General features: G+C 42.2%; 1 protein-coding gene across 1 annotated transcript in view; it reads left to right on the top strand.

Annotated features, from left to right (window-relative positions):
• Window positions 1–20,437, top strand: part of LOC111980118 (glutamate receptor ionotropic, NMDA 2C-like) — a 50,803-nt gene that overhangs the window by 24,253 nt on the left and 6,113 nt on the right. The window contains 8 exon segments of the mRNA XM_070449791.1: window positions 1,044–1,158; window positions 5,671–5,882; window positions 14,994–15,061; window positions 15,064–15,146; window positions 15,148–15,162; window positions 18,833–18,986; window positions 19,409–19,534; window positions 19,743–19,995. Coding sequence (XP_070305892.1) covers window positions 1,044–1,158; window positions 5,671–5,882; window positions 14,994–15,061; window positions 15,064–15,146; window positions 15,148–15,162; window positions 18,833–18,986; window positions 19,409–19,534; window positions 19,743–19,995 — 1,026 coding nt within the window.

The raw sequence follows: 20,437 nt of genomic DNA, 5'->3' as shown, positions 1-20,437 counted from the left end.
TACCTGCCCAGCCCAGCCCAGCCCAAAAGAGCAATCTGGTGCCATCTGTGCCAGGGAACATGGAYCAAATCCTATTTGAACAGAACATTTTTAATCAGCCAAAGGGAGGCTTCGCTTCTGTAGGGAAAACAGATTCAGCGTCAGCATTTGGCACTAGCCAAGGTCATTGAGACTGGACTGGGAGGATTGGAGAGTTTCCAGGCAGGATACAAGGGGATTTCTTTATACATTTTTGTGGACCATGATCGTAATATGAAATCTGACACATTTCAGTGGTATTAAAACATCACTTTCTCCTCAGAAGTAATTTTCTCTTTTCTGAAAGTGGTTAGCCTGAGGGAAATAACTTCTCTTTTTGTAAATCGAAATCCTTCATGAAAAAGGTGAACCGTCTGGGCAGCTGTATTTCAGCCTTTGATTTGAGTCATGCTGCTGTTTCCAACCCCTACGATTTTCCACTTTAAAGACCAAAACATCCTGAGTGGAATAACAATGACCAAAGTTGGTAATATGAGGGTCCGGCAGGCAGAACAAAGCCAGGTATAGCACTCTTCGTCTGCTCTCCACTCCTTTATTTCCCTCCCTGGCACAATGTTGTTCTTTCTCACAGACCTCCCTATTCAAACGGTGCAGTACCTCGCTCTCTCCTCGGCGGTCAATAGATTCAACACCTCATTTAATTAGGTCTCTTTTTAATGAGCTTATGATTATAAATCACTCCGCCTGTTAATAAGATTATCACAGATTACCAGATTAAACGAGCCTTTCACATGGACTAGACAGAGGGCCCGTTCATTACCCAGCATGCTTTCATCACCTCTGCTGGACTGAGAGAGAGAGGGAGGAGAGGTGAGAGAGCAGCCTCGCAGTGCGTGATGACAGGGAGTTCACAACATGTCGATAGCTATGTACACAACAAGCAGCAGGTAGTGCTTTAGAAATAGGATGAAACCATTGGAAGATTGGATTAATGGACATTAACGACTATTAGTATAATGTTGTAATGAGTATTTAACTCTTTGATTGATTTCCCTTGTTTTCAGGCACATGTTAAACGTAACATGGGAGCACAACGACTTCTCGTTCAACCCTGAAGGGTACCTGATCAACCCAGCTATGGTCATCATCACCTTAGATCGAGAGAGACAGTGGGATAAGGTGAGACATTACACTTCATTATATTCCTCCCAATCAGTAAAACTAGGGTTGTTCTTTGTGTTATCTGACTACAAGTTAATAAGGCTATATAGCCTGCTCATTACGAAAGGAAAAACCACAAAAAGTGTTATTAACAACACATGATTTACTGCCTCATTCACCGTGTATTTTCATGAACTATCACTGACAGGTCTTGACTTGGGCATATTGTGGGCTGTTACGTTTCCTTTGCATCACCTGTTACAAAATACAGGCTGTCCACCTTATAGGCTAGCATTTTGCTCTAACTGCCTCCTACCAATCACAGTGTCCTAACCGGCCACTATACCCGGTGTCTCTCCATACCACAGGCCTAGTGTGATTACACYTCTGACAATCTCCCTATAAACACCAGCTATTKAAATGAGCCTGCCTAGCGTTCCACTACCTCAGAGCCACCGACTCTTAGCGAACAGAACCTTGTCTCACATATTCATCCCACCTTCACAACACACCTTCCCTCTACCTGTAATGCCCTTCTTATTGACGGTTGATATTGTCAGGGGGTTCCCAGTAGGGAGTAGACACTGAAGGGAGGTGGAGGTCGGTTTTCTTCCTTAAATGCATTCAGTGGTTGAATGGAGGTTGATGTGTGTCAGAGCATGTTGGGCCAAACCACAGCTCTGGGTAAACAGCTCCGGGCCTTCTCCAGTTTATTACGTGCCATCGATGTTCTCTCAAGGTTGGTTCCTATTAATTTCAGGTATGTTATTGAAACTGAGGCCTATGCCTCTGTAATTGGAGGGTCTGACAGCGCGCTGTACTGAAGGCTATCAGATGTGTGGTTGGTCAGAGAGAGAGAGAGAGTAGTAGTCTATTGACAGCTTGTGCCAATGGAAAGGTTGCAATTAAAAATACAACAGAAAATGAATGCGCTGTAGCTGTTGCAGTGTAGTGAGTACACTTTGAGGATGACAAGTCAACAAGCTTACTGCTGGACGTGATCTAAAAGACTCATCTTGAAACTGTTACTGGAAATATCTGAGCTACTCAAAAAATTACCTGGAGTGATACTTCAAAAGAATAACAAGAAAACATGCTCATTCATTGCAGATCAAGGAGGCAAACTTACACTGAGTGTACAAAACATTAGGAACACCTGCTCTTTCCATGACATAGACTGACCAGGTGAATCCAGGTGAAAGCTATGATCCCTTATTGATGTCACTTGTTAAATCCACTTCAATCAGTGTAGATGAAGGGGAGGAGACAGGTTAAATAATACTTTTTTATCCTTAAGACAATTGAGACATGGATTGTGTATGTGTGCCATTCAGAGGGTGAATGGCCAAGACAAAATATTTAATTCCCTTCACAGGGTATGGTAGTAGGTGCCAGGGGCACTGGTTTGAGTGTGTCAAGAACAGCAACGTTGATGGGGTTTTCACGCTCAACAGTTTCCCATGTGTATCAGGGAAAATCATAACTAAGCATTGGAGTCAACATGGGCCAGAATCCCTATGGAACGCTTTCGACACCTTGTAGAGTCCATGCCCCAACGAATTGAGGCTCAAAGAAGAAGAGAAGGAGAAGGAGAAGTAGAGAAGAGAAGAAGAAGAAGAAGAGAAGTAGAAGAGTAGGAGAAGAAGACAAGAAGAAAAGAAGTAGAAGAAGAGGAGAAGAAGACAAGAAGAAAAGAAGTAGAAGAGAAGGAGAAGAGGGGGAGGATAAGAAAAGAAGAGAAGAGGAAGAAGAAGAGAAGACGAAGAAGGAGAACAAGAGAAGGTAAAGAGAAGGAGAAGACGAGGAGAAGAGAAGAAGAAGAAAAGGAGAAGAAGAGAAGGAGAAGACAATGAGAAGAAGAGAAGGAGAAGACAATGAGAAGAAGAGAAGAAGAAGAGAATAAGAAGAGAAGGAGAAGACAATGAGAAGAAGAGAAGAAGAGAAGAAGAAGAGAATAAGAAGAGAAGGAGAAGACAATGAGAAGAAGAGAAGGAGAAGACAATGAGAAGAAGAGAAGAAGAAGAGAATAAGAAGAGAAGGAGAAGAAGAAGAAGAAGAAGAAGAAGAAGAATAGAAGGGGAAGACGAAGAGAAGAAGAAGAAAAAGAGAAGGAGAAGAAGAGGAGGAGATGAAGAGAAGAAGATGAAGACAAAGAGGAGGAGAAGGAGAGGAGGAGAAGAAGAGAAGGAGAAGAGAAGGAGAAGAAGAGGAGAAGAAGAGAAGGAGAAGAAGAAGAGGAGGAGAAGAAGAGAAGAAGAAGAAGAAGAAGAAGAAGAGGAGGAGAAGAAGAAGAGATGTAGAAGGAGACAAGGAGAAGAAGTCTGGGGATCCAGACAGGCTATAGGTATTTGAGATCTTGGCTTCCTCTCTCATCTCCAATATGTTACAAAGGCACACTGATAAGTCTGGTCTTTGACACAAACAAAGAGGTTTGGCTCTGTAAAGCCAGTAAAAAGAGTGAGGGGACACTCTTACGCTCTCTTTTACCATTGTGATCCATTGACAAGGCCCATAAACTGGGGGAAAGGYAAACAAGAGGATTAATCAATAGTCCGGCAGGAGAGACAGGAATAACTAAGCATACCAGTAAAACAGAGGATATTCTAATAGTTGTATTTTGTTGTCCTTTATGACATCTGACAATAATGACTGCAATAATCAGATAACCTCCAGTATTAGTAGGAGAGAGTATTATGAAGCAAAGGCATTTGTCAGTGGTACGGGTTGGCCTCCTGATAAAATGTTTAGGACAGCCAATCATTTTCCAAAGTAAGCAGAATTATGCAGTCTTTGACTGCTGTAAAATAATGTATTTTTTATTAAATGTAACCTTTATTTAACTAGGCAAGTCAGTTAAGAACAAATTCTTATTTTCAATGGTGGCCTACGCCGGCCAAATCTGGACAATGCTGGGCCAATTGTGCGCCGCCCTATGGGACTCCCAAGCACAGCCGGTTGTGATACAGCCTGGATTTGAACCAGGGTGTCTGTAGTGACTCCTCTAGCACTGAGATGCAGTGCCTTAGACCGCTGTGATACAGCCTGGATTTGAAACAGGGTGTTTGTAGTGACTCCTCTAGCAATGAGATGCAGTGCCTTAGACCCATGTGATACAGCCTGGATTTGAACCAGTGACTCCTCTAGCATTGAGATGCAGTGCCTTAGACTGCTGTGATACAGCCTGGATTTGAACCAGGGTGTCTGTAGTGACCCCTCTAACACTGAGATGCAGTGCCTTAGACCACTGCCCCACTCGGCAGCCGGGAAATGTCAAATATTATTATTGTTATTGTAAGGTTGTAACTTTCAATGCTCACTTTATTGCATCTTAGATGCCTCAGAGTTGGCAAAGCATCATTTTAGTGACCCCTGACATGAATTAAAGATGGCAGTGCAATRCYTKCATTCTAAAAAGTTATTGACCAGTATTCTGCCATTGTAGAGGTAGTTGATTGAACACAAACATGTTGTTAAATGTTGTTAATGTGAGCAATGAAATGGTTTTACCCTGCAGGCTTTTGTTGCTGATACGTGTGACAATCCGCCAATATATTGACAGAAACATAAAAGTTGGTTAATATGCTCTATTCTCAAACACAGTAACAATGAATACAATTATAAACACAGTTCACGATCCATTTTAATGTATCTCCGTAATAATTACGAGGCATAAAAAACAATTAACACAAAAACATTCTGGAAAGAATACTTATTTGACTCTTTGTTTAACCTTAAACAACTCTTAATTATGGAACTTCACTGATTAAAGGCACAATGTGTGTGCCATTAAGAACAGTTAAATCATCATCACTATGTAAAAGTTTACAACCTCATTCTCAACACATAAAACCATAGAGAACAATAATAGAAGTGTTACTGCTTTGGGCTCTGTGAAAGCCACAGTTTAATTACTGTGTGTGATCACTTTTTTTCTGAGTCACTSCAATGAAGCAGAGAAGTGCTGTTCAGCATACTGAACTACTTCCTCACCACTGAGATGGACAACTGTGTTTGGTAATGGAGGAAACAACAGATGAAGAGTTTGGTCCTCTGTGACCGGCTGATCCTCACAGCTTAAGTACAGATGTTCAGAGTGAGACTAGACAAACTTCTCTAACTTKGTYCAAGGAGACGTCACAGGTSGTGCAACTRCWCAGTGTMTGCCTCAGGATTGTTGAGGTCTATTTYAAATMGGCAAAGATSTTGTCTTTCTGCATCCTGATATATATTTGATCGACTGTATGTTTTCCTTGTGGAAATGAGAGAATCCATCACTTAGCATTCAACAGTAAAATGTATTTAGTTTTTTCTATAATATAATACACAGGAAAATTGATAACAAAAACTTTAGACCTGGAAATAACATTTCCTCGACTTAATCTATCCTGGCATTTCCCACACGGCTGCATGGAAATCAGACACGAATCTCTGAGGAGTAGTTTGAGATGTGATTGTATTGCAGGTTTGAATACCGATAAGCTAAAGTATGACTCATGCCTGTTATTTTCCCATCTCTCTCTCCTCTTCCAGGTGGGGAACTATGAGATGGGGATCCTGCAGATGAGATACCCGGTGTGGCCTCGCTACGGCACCTATCTGGAGCCCGTATCAGATAACAGACACTTGACTGTGGCCACACTGGAGGAACGTCCCTTTGTCATAGTGGAGGCTGTCGACCCCATGACTGGGACCTGTGTCAGCAACACTGTGCCCTGCCGCCGCCAGTCCAACAAAACAGAGACGTGAGTGGAACAATATTCCTCTCTGATATTAATGACGACAAACTTTTTCTGATGAGAAGAATGAAACAGAGCATAAAAGTGTAGTGTACTACTATGGTGATGTACATCCATTATCCTGTTTCACTAACCATTACTTGTTGTCAGTGGCGATTTTAGCATGTATATCTTGGTGGGGCAAACTCCCCAAAACATTTTTAGCTGCATGCCAGCAAAGCCACTACAACAACACAACACAACACTAAATAATACATGAATTGCACTATAATGGTGACAAACAGTGCCCACAAACTGTTCAAATCAAATCAAATTGTATTGGTCACATACACATGGTTAGCAGATGTTAATGCGAGTGTAGCAAAATGCTTGTGCTTCTAGTTCCAACAGTGCAGTAATATCTAACAAGTAATCTAACAATTCCCCAACAACTACCTAATACACACAAATCTAAAGGGGTGAATGAGAATATGTACATATAAGTATATGGATGAGCGATGGCCGAGCGGCATAGGCAAGGTGCAGTAGATGGTATAAAATACAGTATATACTGTACATGTGATATGAGTAATGTAAGATATGTAAACATTATTAGTGGCACTGTTTAAAGTGGCATTTATTAAAGTGTCCAGTGATTGGGTCTCAATACAGTATATACARGTGATATGAGTAATGTAAGATATGTAGACATTATTAAAGTGGCATTATTTAGAGTGGCATTAGGGCCTACTTAAAGCTGTTCAGCACCATGGAGTGAATCCTTAACACTGCTACACCTGGCTATCAGCAGAGACTTGTCTGGCAGCGAAACAGTTCATTAAGCCTCGTTTACTGCCTTTAAAAAAAACTGATATGGCTGACTTGCTTAAAACAAAAATGTGGTTCTACTGACAATTGAGATGTACAATCTATGGCATAAGCGGACGATAAGAGGCAATCCGTAATTTCGTTTAAGACAATAATGAGCGATCTAGGACGGACATAGTCAATATAACTATTTGTTCACCACTTTTGAAATGTACAGTGACATAATTCAGAACATGGGTCGTTCTTACAGTATTCTAGCTGTATACCAAGTCAGAACCATAGGATAAATAAAGGAGACATATAAGCAGACAATGAAAGCTCTTACAATATTCAATTATTACATTTCTCTAAAACAAGCTATAGGCTACATGTGCATCACCAAGTCAGAACAGTAGGCTAAATTATGATGGGGAAAGGGACCAAATTATTAGGGTGAGGCACATGGGCCTATTTTGTAATCAAACTTTGTCATCAAAGTCTGGCATTCTCTGGATTTATGGTCCTTTCAAGACAATTGGGAACTCTGAAATAAACAATGTCGAATCATGAAGTCAGTGATCTTCAGGTCAGAGCTCTAGAAGAGGCCGGATTTCCGAGTTGGATGACCGTTCAAAACGTATTTTCCCAGTCGGAGCTTGTTTTTTTCAGAGTTCCCAGCATGACCAATGTATTCAACCTTTTCTGGCTCATGGCATGTGGGTGTTTATCCTTTTAAGCTTGGAAAAAAGACTCTTAAACCCAGACTTGGACCACACACCCTATCCACTGAATAGCAGGCTAGTGATTGCTTTGCAATGTTTGCAGTTATCCACTGATTTCTTCCAAACCTCTCATTGTTGAATTTGCGATTTCAAACTTGTTGTGTAATGTTTATGCCCAATGGCCGATGAGCACGTATAGATACGTTTTATCTATAATTTTTCTTCATATGACAAGGATTGAAAATAATTTGCCAGTAGATTGACGTAATTCATGATGATGACTGCTTGTCCAGCTTGCTAGCTAAGATTTTGAAAGTATGATGTTGACATGATCTGTCCAATCAAAGCTATGGTAGATATAATGTGATTTGACATCCTTTTATCTGTGGCCAATGACCTTGAGCCTTCTTGGATGGACACTTCTAATGTAACTCTATTGCAGCACCTAATGGGGTTTGAATTTTCGAGCTCTCTCTGTAGATTTTGCGGTAGTGTCCCCATGAGTGACAGAACACTGAGCCAATCACGGCGCAACTAAAGAACATCACCAACTCCCCGTATTTTCCGCTGGCTGCCCCACCACCACAGAGAGCACTGAGCTAGGCTGAAACACCTGCATTTTGGAGCTGWCTTACTCAAGAAATCAAAAAAGAGACCATGTTTGTAAGCTGCTTTATTAACAATTTTAATTTATTTTTTATWGTTTGCAAACTGATATGTGACACATATTAATCCCAAAATAACATGCAAAACAGGCAACACATTATTTAGCTGAACGGGTGGGGCTCAAATCAGGTGGGGCTCTCCCACACCTTCCCTGAATGACTGTTGCCACTACTTGTTGAACGTAAACTGAGCTAAGAACTACCACAGACACCATATTAATGACAGCTCCAACATGTTGAACATGCTGTGGTTGATTCATTTGGACTGTAACTTGGAGAGTGCCATTAGGTGTGAATAGGATGAACAGTCTCTTCCCCTACCATTAGCCCAGCCATGAGTCCTTATCATACAATGGGGTGAGATCTTCATTAAAGCAGACAGCCAGAGTGCGACATCACAGTAATCACAGTGACTCAATAAGGGAAATATATGTGCTGCTTGCTGGGATATCAATTAGATGGGCCGATTAGGCCGCCTCATCAATCCTGGACACCTAYAGACTGATAGTGATGTTCATTAGTGAATGGATATGGGGAAAGGAAACATTATCCATTACTGACAATGGTTGTTAATGAGAAGAGGGGATGAGCTCAATTCAGTGAAAATCTGCTTGGGAAGCAGACCAGATRTTTTTTRAGCTTGCACTGACCAAACACCCCATTATTATAATCTGCATAGTTCTAGTGTGTTTTGTCTTGACTTAGATTGCAGTTTGCCATGTTGAACAAGGAAACATTTTCCTTGAGTTCATATGGGAGAAATTGGCTAAACCAAGTAAGAAACTAAATGATGCAGTTAGTGGGTTGAGATAGAGGCCCAATGATTGATAATGGTAAAACACCAACAGCCATGCCACTAAAGACCAGCCCTGGGGGCTGATGCTAATAATGGACCCCAGGGCTGTGGTGTTTTTTTAATCCTGGCCGCCAGTCATATTTCCTGGCCGGCAGGACAGGGAGCTAGAGGACCTGGCATTTTCATTTATTAAGGGCCATCAGCGGCCTCTCTCAGAAACCGCTTCCATGCCCCAAGACTCCCGCTGAGGCCCGTATCGCCCATAACTCACACCTACACGACTCTTCCGAGCTGGGTGCCAGCGCCACGAGCCATCCGTCAGGCGGGAGTATTTCTGGGCCCTCTGTTCCAATCCCTCAAGCCCTCAGCAGATGAGAGAAACGAGGAAGCCTGCATACCGGACCATCTGTGCGGCTTCGCATGGAGACACGCTTATTCCTCCTTGAAGAGACAAAACAAACAGTCACTCTGTTCACTCTGCTCCACTGTGGTCAGACTGATATAACTCCTCCTTATGTGTCAGGTTGTCCAGAGACACAAGTCCTATTCTTCTGTAAAGCTCTTTGTGATGTTTTTCACTTCACTAGCTTGTTACAGACCCTTACAGTGACCARACGTCAGCGCATTAGCCTCTTGCCATTGCTGGTGATCCCTAGGTGAACAGTAGCGTTGARGTTAYACGATGATGTCATCWTATAACAATTTTGCCTAATGAGAGCGAGATGATAATASGTTGATTTGATTAAAACTGAGACTGGGTTCAGCAGTGGGTGAGCCCCCCGAGCCARACATTGGCAGGAACAATCCACAGCACCGTGGTCCAATTAAGTTTGTTTCAAAGGTGAATGTTTCAAGGGATTCCTGCTGGATATAGGGACCCAAAACAACTGAGCCTTTGGATTTCCTTCAGACAACAAGCAGATTCCCATTTACACAAATAATTGTTTTTGTGGTGACAACAACACACACACATTTGTAGCAAACACACATGCGCACYCACAAACACACACCACATGCACACAAACACACACCACAAACACACACACACACACACACATATTGTCTTATATTCCCAAACCTGTTTGGATTTAATCAGAAGCCCACTTAACCTCCCAGCGGTGATCCCTGGCAGCTGGTGAGACAGGGGATGTTGGGACCTGTCTGTTTACTCTGCGATGTCTCACACCACTCGCTAGTTTCCTCCAAACACTTCATTTGTTTCCTTTTGTTGCGGCTGCAGCTCTGCGCCTCCATCGGCTGTCTGCGCGTCTCATTGCCCCTGGCCCTCCTCCTCATCCCATGTGTCTGAGGGCTGAGGGCACACTCCATTAGTCTGAAGGTCTGAGGGAGGTTAAGGGTGATGTGTCATTAGTGCTCTCTGCATCTCATCATGGTTCACTTGGTCCCCCACACCGCCCCTCCCTATGTGCCACTGTCAGTGAGCTATGGAATGAGCCCCTCCTCTTTCTGACTGTCTGTTTTCTCCTTAGCTCTATACTGGAGGTTTTTAACATCCTCGAACTGCTGCAATATCAATGTGGTCCCTTGAAAAAAGTCAAATATGTGCGCCTCCAAGAGACATTGTGTGCCCCTAAGAGACGCTGGGGACCCCCAAGAGTCAATGTTTAATTTGAACCATGTTCAAGTCTCCAACACACTGTTAATGACGTCACTATGTTTTCCACCCACATATTCCAACGACGCTCCCATAATCCAGTTAGTGTGAAACTGGAGGACATTTTCCTCATCACATTCCTGGTAATCCTGTTGATAATTTAGAGGAATGGATTATACCAGCGTCAGCTTCCTCCACTTGATATGCACAGCTAGTGCTGTCCATTTAGTTCCCCTGGATTCTCTCTCTCTCTCTCTCTCTCTCTCTCTCTCTCTCTCTCTCTCTCTCTCTCTCTCTCTCTCTCTCTCTCTCTCATTACAGTGGTTGTGTATACAGGTAAAGCTCACTTTGTTAGGGTCATTCCAGCCGCTCCACATGTAGTGGGCCCCATGCTGGTGTACACTTCGTTACCATGGTTTAGCATAAGGATGTGTATGTTGCATTGAGGTTAAGGTCAAATTGTTTCGCCCAGGATAGGGAACGGGGGGGGGGGGTCGAGATAAAGAGACAGAGCAATGCCTGAAGAGGAAGTATTGCTTTAAGCCCCAAAAGACATTGGTAATGGGGCAAGGTCTACAGGATTGAGTATGCAGGCTGGTTATCTGCCATGGACAAGCCCGCCATTAGCCAGGCAGCAAATAATCCAGCATTGTGTTTCACTCCTGCCTTTGTTTGTTTGTGATTCATTTGTGTCAGATTTGTTTTGGTCAGCCCCAGCTGTCCGTCCATCTGTCGCAGCCATGACATAATGCGCAGGCCTGTGGAGCCGCCCAGTCCCTCCAGTTCTCCCTGCAACCCCACTCTTGACGTCAGCTCCTGGGCACACAACAAGGAGGTCTTTTTATACCATTCTGTTTCTCTCTGTCACTCTCCCTCCTCCACCTTCTTCTGGTATGTTTCTTCCTCCTACATCTCCTTTAGGAAATCATGCTAATGAGATGTTTGCCATATAAGCTGAAGCCTCTTGTTCTATTGCTCCAGGAGCATGAAGTTAACGATGGGCTTTTATGAAACCAGAATAGATGTGTTTACAACAATGTTTTTACTGTTTGTAACCTGATGGGTGGAATTGGTGCATCGACTATCTTGATTGAAAATGGCCACATTAGCTGAGTTCCTAATTCATCCCCATGCATTATCGAATCATTATGACATGCCATTGGTCACTCATCTCTTCCATTCACATTCAATCCATGTACAGGAGCTCTGTAGTCGTTATTCAATAAGAACATGAATCAGGTGAAGACTTGTGAATATCGCCAAAAACTCTCAACCAATAGCATTTCTCCACCGATTAATAACCCTGGATGAGCGACAAATGGCCACCTTTATATTAATCAACTCACACCCTGTCTGTCTCAATCAACAACAAGCTGCAATGGTAACAAACAAACCAATATTCATATACAGAAAACCGATAGCCGTGAGGAGATTAATTACATTTCACAACAATATTTTTGTTGTCTGCATTCTTGATTCAATCATAGCTGTTCCTTTCAGATCTAGGAATGAATTGGACTGCCTTTGTACTGGCCTTAACACTAGAAAACCCTGGCCTGGAGGGAACCCCTTCAAGCCAAACCTAGTCATTTTGACTCCAACATTCTAACGGTCCAATAAATATCAAATCAAATCAAATCTTTGAATTTTTAGTTGTAGACCTTACAATGAAATGCTTACTTACAAGCCCTTAACGTTGGCTAATGCGATTAGCATGAAGTTGTAAGTAACAAGAACATTTTCCAGGCAGAAAGCTTACATTCTTGTTAATCTAACGGCACTGTCCAATTTACAGTAGCTATTACAGTGAAAGAATACCAGGCTATTGTTTGAGGAGAGTGCAAAATTTTGAACATGAAAAGTTATTAATAAACAAATTAMGCACATTTGGACAGTCTTGATACAACATTTTGAACAGAAATGCCATGGTTCATTGGATCAGTCTAAAACTTTTCACATTTATTTATTTTTACCTTTATTTAACTATGCAAGTCAGTTAAGAACAAATTCTTGTTTTCAATGATGGCCTAGGAACAGTGGGTTAACTGCCTTGTTCAGGGGCAGAACGACAGATTTGTACCCTGTCAGCTCGGGGATTTGATCTGCAATCTTTCGGTTACTAGTCCAACGCTCTAACCACTAGGCTACGCTGCCGCCCCATACACTGCTGCCATCTAGTGGCCAAAATCTAAATTGCACTTGGGCTGGAATAATACATCATGGCCTTTCTCTTGCATTTCAAAGATGATGGTTAAAACAAATACAAGAACGTTGTTTTTTTTCTTGTATTATATTTTTGTCACGTCTTCCGCCGAAGTCGGTCCCTCTCCTTGCTCCTTGACGTCACCGATCTTATAGCCATCACTGATCCATTTTCCTTTTCCATTGATTTTGTCTTGTTTTCCTTCACACCTGGTTTCAATCCCATCACTGTTTCCCATCATGTCCTTGTCGGAGATTGTTTGTTTGTATGTTCGTGTATATGTATTGTTGCGCGATGGGTTCTTGTACCCACTTTTATTTATTTTGTAATTTTGGTTTTGGAGTTTTGTTAACTTCTCTGCGCTACGGATCCCTTTAGCGGGATCCTTTTCCTAAACAACCGCTGAATTGCAGGGCGCAAAATATTACTACAAATATTTATAATCATGCAATCACAAGTGAAATATACCAAAACACAGCTTAGCTTTTTGTTAATCCACCTATCGTGTCAGATTTTGAAAATATGCTTTGCAGCGAAAGCAATCCAAGCTTTTGTGAGTGTATCAATCYATGCTACAACAGCTTCCCTGGTGTTGCAGAGGATAAAAGACCTGGCTTGAGAACCGAACATTGCAGGTTCAGAACCCACATATGCAGATTGTCAACATATGAAATGTCCTATGATCAAATTAAAATTGTACTTGTCACATGCACTGAATACAACAGGTGTAGACTTTACTGTGAAATGCTTACTTACCGTCTATGACTACTTGGGTGGCTGGAGTCTTTGACAACTTCCTCTGACACCGCCTGGTATAGAGGCCCTGGATAGCAGGGAGCTCAGCCCCATTGATGCACTGGGCCATACGCACTATCCTCTGTAGRGCCTTGCAGTCGGATGCCAAGCAGTTGCCAAACCAAGTGGTGATCAGGCAGTCAAATTCTCTCAATGGTGCAGCTGTAGAACTTTTAGAGGATCTGAGGGCCCATGCCAAATCTTTTCAGCCTCCTGAGGGGGAAGAGGTGTTGTCGTGCCCTCTTCACAACTGTGTTGGTGTGTTTGGACCATGATAGGTTCTTAGTGATGTGGACACCGAGGAACTTGAAGCTCTCGACCCGGTCCACTACAGCCCTGTCGATGTGAATGGGGGTGTGCTCGGCTCTCCGTTTCCTGTAGTCCACGATCAGCTCTTTTGTCTTGCTGACGTTGAGGGAGAAGTTGCTGTCCTAGCACCACACTGCCAGGTCTCTTGACATCCTCCCTATGGCTGTCTCATCGTCATCGGTGATCAGCCTTACCACAGTCGTGTCATCTGCAAACTTAATGATGGTGTTGGAGTCGTGTGCGACTGAATTAAATAATGTGTAAATGTTCAAATGTTCTTTGAAAGAAATTAAAATGCCATGTGTCTCTAGATCACCTTCAAATGCAAATTGCCATTAAATCAGAAGAGAAACATAATGGGGATGTATTCCAATCTGCTTTATCATGCTTTAAGGAGCTACAAATTCTCGTGCTGAGAATGTTGTGGTAATATTAGGTCAAACTTAAATATAACATTTTTGATCATTTCTGAGGACCTTCAAGACAAGGTCAAATGTATATTGTGTGGACCTCAATGGAATATTATGTTAAACCTAAAATAAATATTCCATGAACGTCATAAAAACGGACTTATTTGGAAATTGTGCAACATTGTGGGAATGTTTTTTGCATCCTGTGTGAATATCACAAGAATATTCTTGCAACATCCCAGACAACTCCCATAACTTAATGAAATGTTCTGGGAACCTTTAAAGAACTTAGACCAGGTGTTCTGTCAACATTCTTACAACATTATAGGAATGTGCTGTGCAACCTAACTTAAACATTGTATGCATGTTATCACAACTGAGCATACTTTGTATTTGTTTTATCCTAAAAGAAACATAGAATTATCTGCACAACTGAACAGATTTTGTTTTTTGGGAACATATCTTTTCAGATGTCCCCACAATGTTCCCACCAGACTGTTCCACAACAACAAAAGGAAACATTCTGGAAACCTTTAAAGAATAGACAAAATAGGTTCTAGCAACGTTCTTGCAACTTCAGGTGAATGTTTTTTGCCCCCTAAAAGAAACATTGTAGAATTGTCTGCACAACTGGACAGTTTGTGTGTTTTGGGAACAGATCTTTTCTTATGGCCCCACAATGTTCTCACCAGATTGTTCCCACAAACTAGAACCTTTAAAGAAGAGATTAAATGCGTTCTAGGAATGTTCTTGCAACATTGGGCAAATGTTTTAAACAAACATTCTAGTGTATTTTTTTGTCCTCTGTCTCCCCAGTATTGTAGGTCATACTGAGCCCTACACCAAACTGTGCTGTAAGGGTTTCTGCATAGACATCCTCAAGAATCGTCTCGCACCACCAAATTCTCATACGACCTCTACCTGGTCACCAACGGGAAGCACGGCAAGCTGGTCAGAGGCAGTTGGAACAGGCATGATCGGAGAGGTAAGGAGATGATGGTTATTCTACAAGCATTATAATTACCACCTGCTAAAAAGTTTGCATATTAAATATAACTGTAAAATAAATATGATCAATTAGCACATTTCATATAATGATGACAGAGCATTTTCTGCCTCCTCTGAGCTCAAGACACCATTCAAAATGTCGTCTGTTTCAATTCTTGACATTGTTGATTTAGGTTATGTTTATCAGACCTCATGATTAGACCCAGATGCAGACAGTTCGAAATAACAAACATTTATTACAAAAACAGGCAGCAAACATAGGTCAGGTCAGTAAATCTAGAGCAGAGTCCGAAGTAACAGAACGGCAGGCAGGCTCAGGTCAGGGCAGGCAGAATGGTCAAAACTGGGAAAACAGGGACTAAAGAAAAACAGAAGTTACGGGAAACCGCTGGTAGCTTGACGAGACAAGACAAACTGGCAACAGACAAACAGAGAACACAGGTATAAATACACATAATGGGGCAAATGGGCGACACCTGGGGGGTTGAACAATCACAAAGACAGGTGAAACAGATCAGTGTGACAATGTTGGCGCTGAGTTCAGATAAACATTAAAAAGAAAAAGTAATAATAACGATGAACTAATTGCCCTTAATAAAAAACAATATTATTATGGTCCAAATCCAAATAAAGGAAACTAGACTATAGTGTAGAGTTGCACATTTCAAATAAATTGCCCTGGATTTCCCGAAAACCCATTGGTGTATTTCAGAATCATAAGCAGGAAATCTGAATCCTCCAACCATAATTTCTGGAATAACAGGGAAGTTTTCCCAGAAGGAAGTTGTTGAAAGTTCATTATTTTTGCGACCAGTTCGGAAGAGTTAAAAAAATAATAGTTTCAGGGAAGCTATTGTTCTCACTGGGGCATTGGCCACAGTAGCACCGGTAACGCTGACACAATGCCAGGCAGAGTGCCTGGACTGTAAACCCACTGGCGAGTCCATCACAAGCATGTCTAACATTACAGTGTGTAGGGGAAAACGTCAGTAGAGGTGATTAAGAGGAGATATCATACTGCGGGGAAGGGAGGGAGGATCTGCCAGGGGTAGAACAACAGGACTGACTGACTAGACTAGCAACAACCTTTATATAGGGTTATCAGCTTCACAACCACTGGCATGACACAGTTTCTCTGGATCTCCGCAAGGTCTATGCAGCTGCATGCCTATCAAATCAATGATAGGCTTTCTGTGGTGCCAGGGTTTAGCTTTGCATTAGCTAATGGATAAATGTTTATTGGTAGGCCTATTTGGTCATCATTTTCTCATATTAAGCTTAACATTTCACAAAGCTACACACGGAGTCGAAATGCTGTAATATTTATACTGCTGGCTCGTGGCAATAATGTAATTACAGTAATTACAGTTGGAAATTCAACCATTGCAGATTGTAAAATAAATATTAGATGCAACAGCATACTAATCAGCTACCAATAGCTGTGGTCTGTGGTCCCGTGTGGCTCAGTTGGTAGAGCATGGTGCTTGCATCGCCAGGGTTGTGGGTTCATTCCCCACGGGGGGACCAGGATGAATATGTATGAACTTTCCAATTTGTAAGTCGCTCTGGATAAGAGCGTCTGCTAAATGACTTAAACGTAAATGTAATATTTTTGAAATATACAACTGTCCTGTATAGGCTACCTTAACCTGCATGACATGAGACGTCCTCGGGCTCTCTCCCAGATTGGATAGAAAGTTGTGCATAAAACCAGACTAATAATACCAAACAATACAGTCAGTCCACCCTGAAGACACTAGCTTACTAGGGAATGTTTCATTATGCAGTGTACTATCTATAGCTATATACCGTATTTAGCTGCTATTTATAAAAATGTCACATCAAATWGCCTAAGAATAGGAAAATAAGTTGTTGGCTTGAGGATAAATTCAGTCACTCTTTATTGTTTTGTCCGGCTAATAGACTACACAAATGGGCTGCAATATTCATAGTAAATTTCATTAAATCAATWAAATTTACCTTAATTCTGTCCTGAACCTGGTGTTCTGAAGTCCTCCTTTTTTGTCTGTAAATGTTTTCACCACAGCCTGTAGGTCCAGGTTGCGGGCCCGACTATTTTTCTGTTCTGAGTATTGCTAARCCAGACAGTCTTTCCTGAGACTGTCAGGAAAGACAGCTGCACACAATTTAAACTTAGTCTTGAACGATACAGGCCAAGATATACCCGAGATAAGGGACTCTTGATATTGTAGCCATACAAGTCAAACGCCAATTCACCAGTATGAACGAAGTTGCAAACCATTTTTTTGTTCAAGCCCTCAAGAACTGTTGTCTGCTAAAGATGATAATCTGTTTGCATCTGCCAATTTATTGACCATCCTGTATCCAGACGACCTGTCCCCATAGCTTCCTATACAGTTCATCTCTTTCCGTAACATCTTGCGGTCGGCAATTAAGGAGAATGAGAGGCTCAATTAAAGACGTTACAAAACTGGCACAACTCCCTTCTGCCCAGTTTCCTTGATGTTGCTATGGCAATCAGGCTGTTTTTACCATCTCTGTAACTGTCGCTTCTGCAGAGAGATGGTTTTATAAACAAAAACTTATGAAGAACGACCTAATAAGCATTAGGCTCTCGGTCTGATATATGCTTTTGAACACCTGAGTAAGTGCCACTCGTTGCAATGGCGCTGTCGTAGCCTTGACCACAACATTTGTCACGACTTCCGCCGAAGTCGGTCCCTCTCCTTGTTCAGGCGGCTTCGGCGGTCGACGTCACCGGCTTTCTAGCCATCGCCGATCCACTTTTAATTTTCCATTTGTTTTGTCTTTGTTTTACACACCTGGTTTCAATTCCCCAATTACATGTTCATTATTTAACCCTCTGTTTTCCCCATGGTTTTTGTGCGTGTTTGTTTATTGTAAGTTCGGTCCGATGTTTGTGGGCTTGGTGTTACTTCATGTATTTTACATTTTTGAGTAAAGTTCCTTTTGTTACTCATCTCTGCTCTCCTGCGCCTGACTCCTCTGCACCAGCTACACCCAGATCCTTACAACATTTGTTCACTGAAATCCCATTATACCTTTAATCAGTTTATAATTTTTTTTCACTTTTTCAGTCACATTCCTGAAAAATGTAAAAGGTTTATGAATTACTTTTTGAAGGGTTACTGTCAAAATGATGACATCAATGACAGGCGCATGGACCCCCAGAGCTCGTGGGGCCCCCTTGGCTCGTGGGCCCCCTGCTTTGCGGGGGGTGTCTGGTATGCCAGTGTTTACAATGCACAATTGCTGCTGGTAACACTTTGTCACCCGGAGCCAGGGACTTCTGTAACAGGTATTAGGTCTATGCTATATGCAACAATATCTAATGGATTAGGAATTAGGATTGATATTGCATGATGGATGACATTGCATGAATGGGTGGGTAGATACCARGGGCTGTTATCTGCATCTGTCTGGATGGGTTGTGTAGTATATCAGGGATAATACTGTACACACTGTATATCACCTACAGGGATTTAAGTCTTGCATATCAATGTTGATAGATAAAATGAATCAAACAGGTCAACAGGGGGCATCCCTAATCCCACCTACTACAGTGTTCAATTTATTACAGATCATGGAACATATAGACTGTAGACTTTCTATGTCATAAAAATGTCCTCTTCCGTTCTCCATAGGTGGTATACAAGCGGGCGGACATGGCCATTGGCTCGCTGACCATAAACGAAGAGCGCTCAGAAATTATCGACTTCTCCGTGCCGTTCGTGGAGACGGGGATCAGTGTGATGGTCGCCAGGAGCAATGGGACCGTCTCACCCTCTGCCTTTCTTGGTGAGCACGTTAAACCTGCTCATGTAAACAAACAAAACGTTTCTCTACAGAGATAACAAATGACTTGGTTTAAAAAAGCTTGTTTTACCATCTGAAAACAGAGATGGCAAATAGTACTTTCTCTGGACAGAGTTTAGAACTCACAACTGAATATATCGTACAACAAGCTGCCTCACGCTACAAAGTGGTTCGACTCGCAAAAGACAAGGCTCGTTCAAGGCTACGCTACTTACTTTAATACTTCTTAAAGAGCATCCCTTTCAGAAGCTGCTGACAGTGTGCTACTATGGTAATACAATACCACGTTGTCCTTGCCATTATCTAGCAAGCAGCTGTCAGAGCACATGGTTTCAACYWTTGCCAGAAAGATGTTCTGATTCTTCTATAGGTGTTCTGATTCCTCTCTCCCTCCTCCTCTATAGAGCCCTACAGTCCGGCGGTGTGGGTGATGATGTTTGTGATGTGCTTAACGGTGGTAGCTGTCACAGTGTTTATCTTTGAGTACTGCAGCCCTGTGGGGTACAACCGGAGTCTGGTGAGCGCCAAGGGTGAGTGTCAGCTCCGACCACCTTTCCCTCTACCTCTACCCTCCCGTATCKGCAAAGGTAGAAAGTCACGGAAAAGTAGGTTGAAAGAACTCTATATTATATCACAGAAAATATTAAATGACATTGAAATGGAATGCAAACYCATGTTATATACGCCCTCTCTGAATCCCTTCTGTCTTTACCACAACCACCATCCTGTCTTCTCCAGATCCCGGAGGCCCCACCTTCACTATTGGGAAGTCTGTGTGGCTGCTGTGGGGCATCGTCTTCAACAACTCTGTTCCAATTGAGAACCCCAAGGGCACCACCAGCAAGGTCATGGTTCTGGTATGGGCCTTCTTCGCTGTCATCTTCCTGGCCTCCTACACTGCCAACCTGGCAGCCTTCATGATCCAGGAGCAATACACTGACACAGTCTCTGGACTGAGTGACAAAAAGGTAGGAGGATTCATCAGTCATTGGTAATTCTGTCTGTGTTCAGTCTTTGAAAGGGGGAAAGAATTATGGACATACTGTAGTGTTTGATGTTAGGCTTAGGCAAAATATAGAGTGGCCTATTTTTGATGAGCAAACAGTGCCTGGCTGCGAACGGTTTGAGAGAATACAAATAACCACGGGCAGAGCCTCAATGTCATGACTGTGACTTTTTCCACTCATACTAAAAACATAATAGGATTCCCAGCGTCTGTGGTGAAATTAAATTAGATCCCTGAAGTCTTTAGGTATGATGTCTGTGAAAATCCCCTGGATTGTATTACACCAGTGGATTTGCCAAGCTGCCAGTGATTATATATTCTAGTATTAACTTATGCATATTTGTGTGGCCTGTGGAGGTGCTCTACACCAGTATTGACAAGGAAATCCATGTTAAACCTTCAGTGCTAGAAATGATTTGTAGACTCT

Source organism: Salvelinus sp. IW2-2015, linkage group LG20 (genome assembly GCF_002910315.2).
Source record: "Salvelinus sp. IW2-2015 linkage group LG20, ASM291031v2, whole genome shotgun sequence".
In the NCBI taxonomy this organism is placed as follows: domain Eukaryota; kingdom Metazoa; phylum Chordata; class Actinopteri; order Salmoniformes; family Salmonidae; genus Salvelinus; species Salvelinus sp. IW2-2015.
The sequence above is the reverse complement of the archived record's forward strand: the minus strand, read 5'-3'. Positions and strand labels throughout refer to the sequence as shown.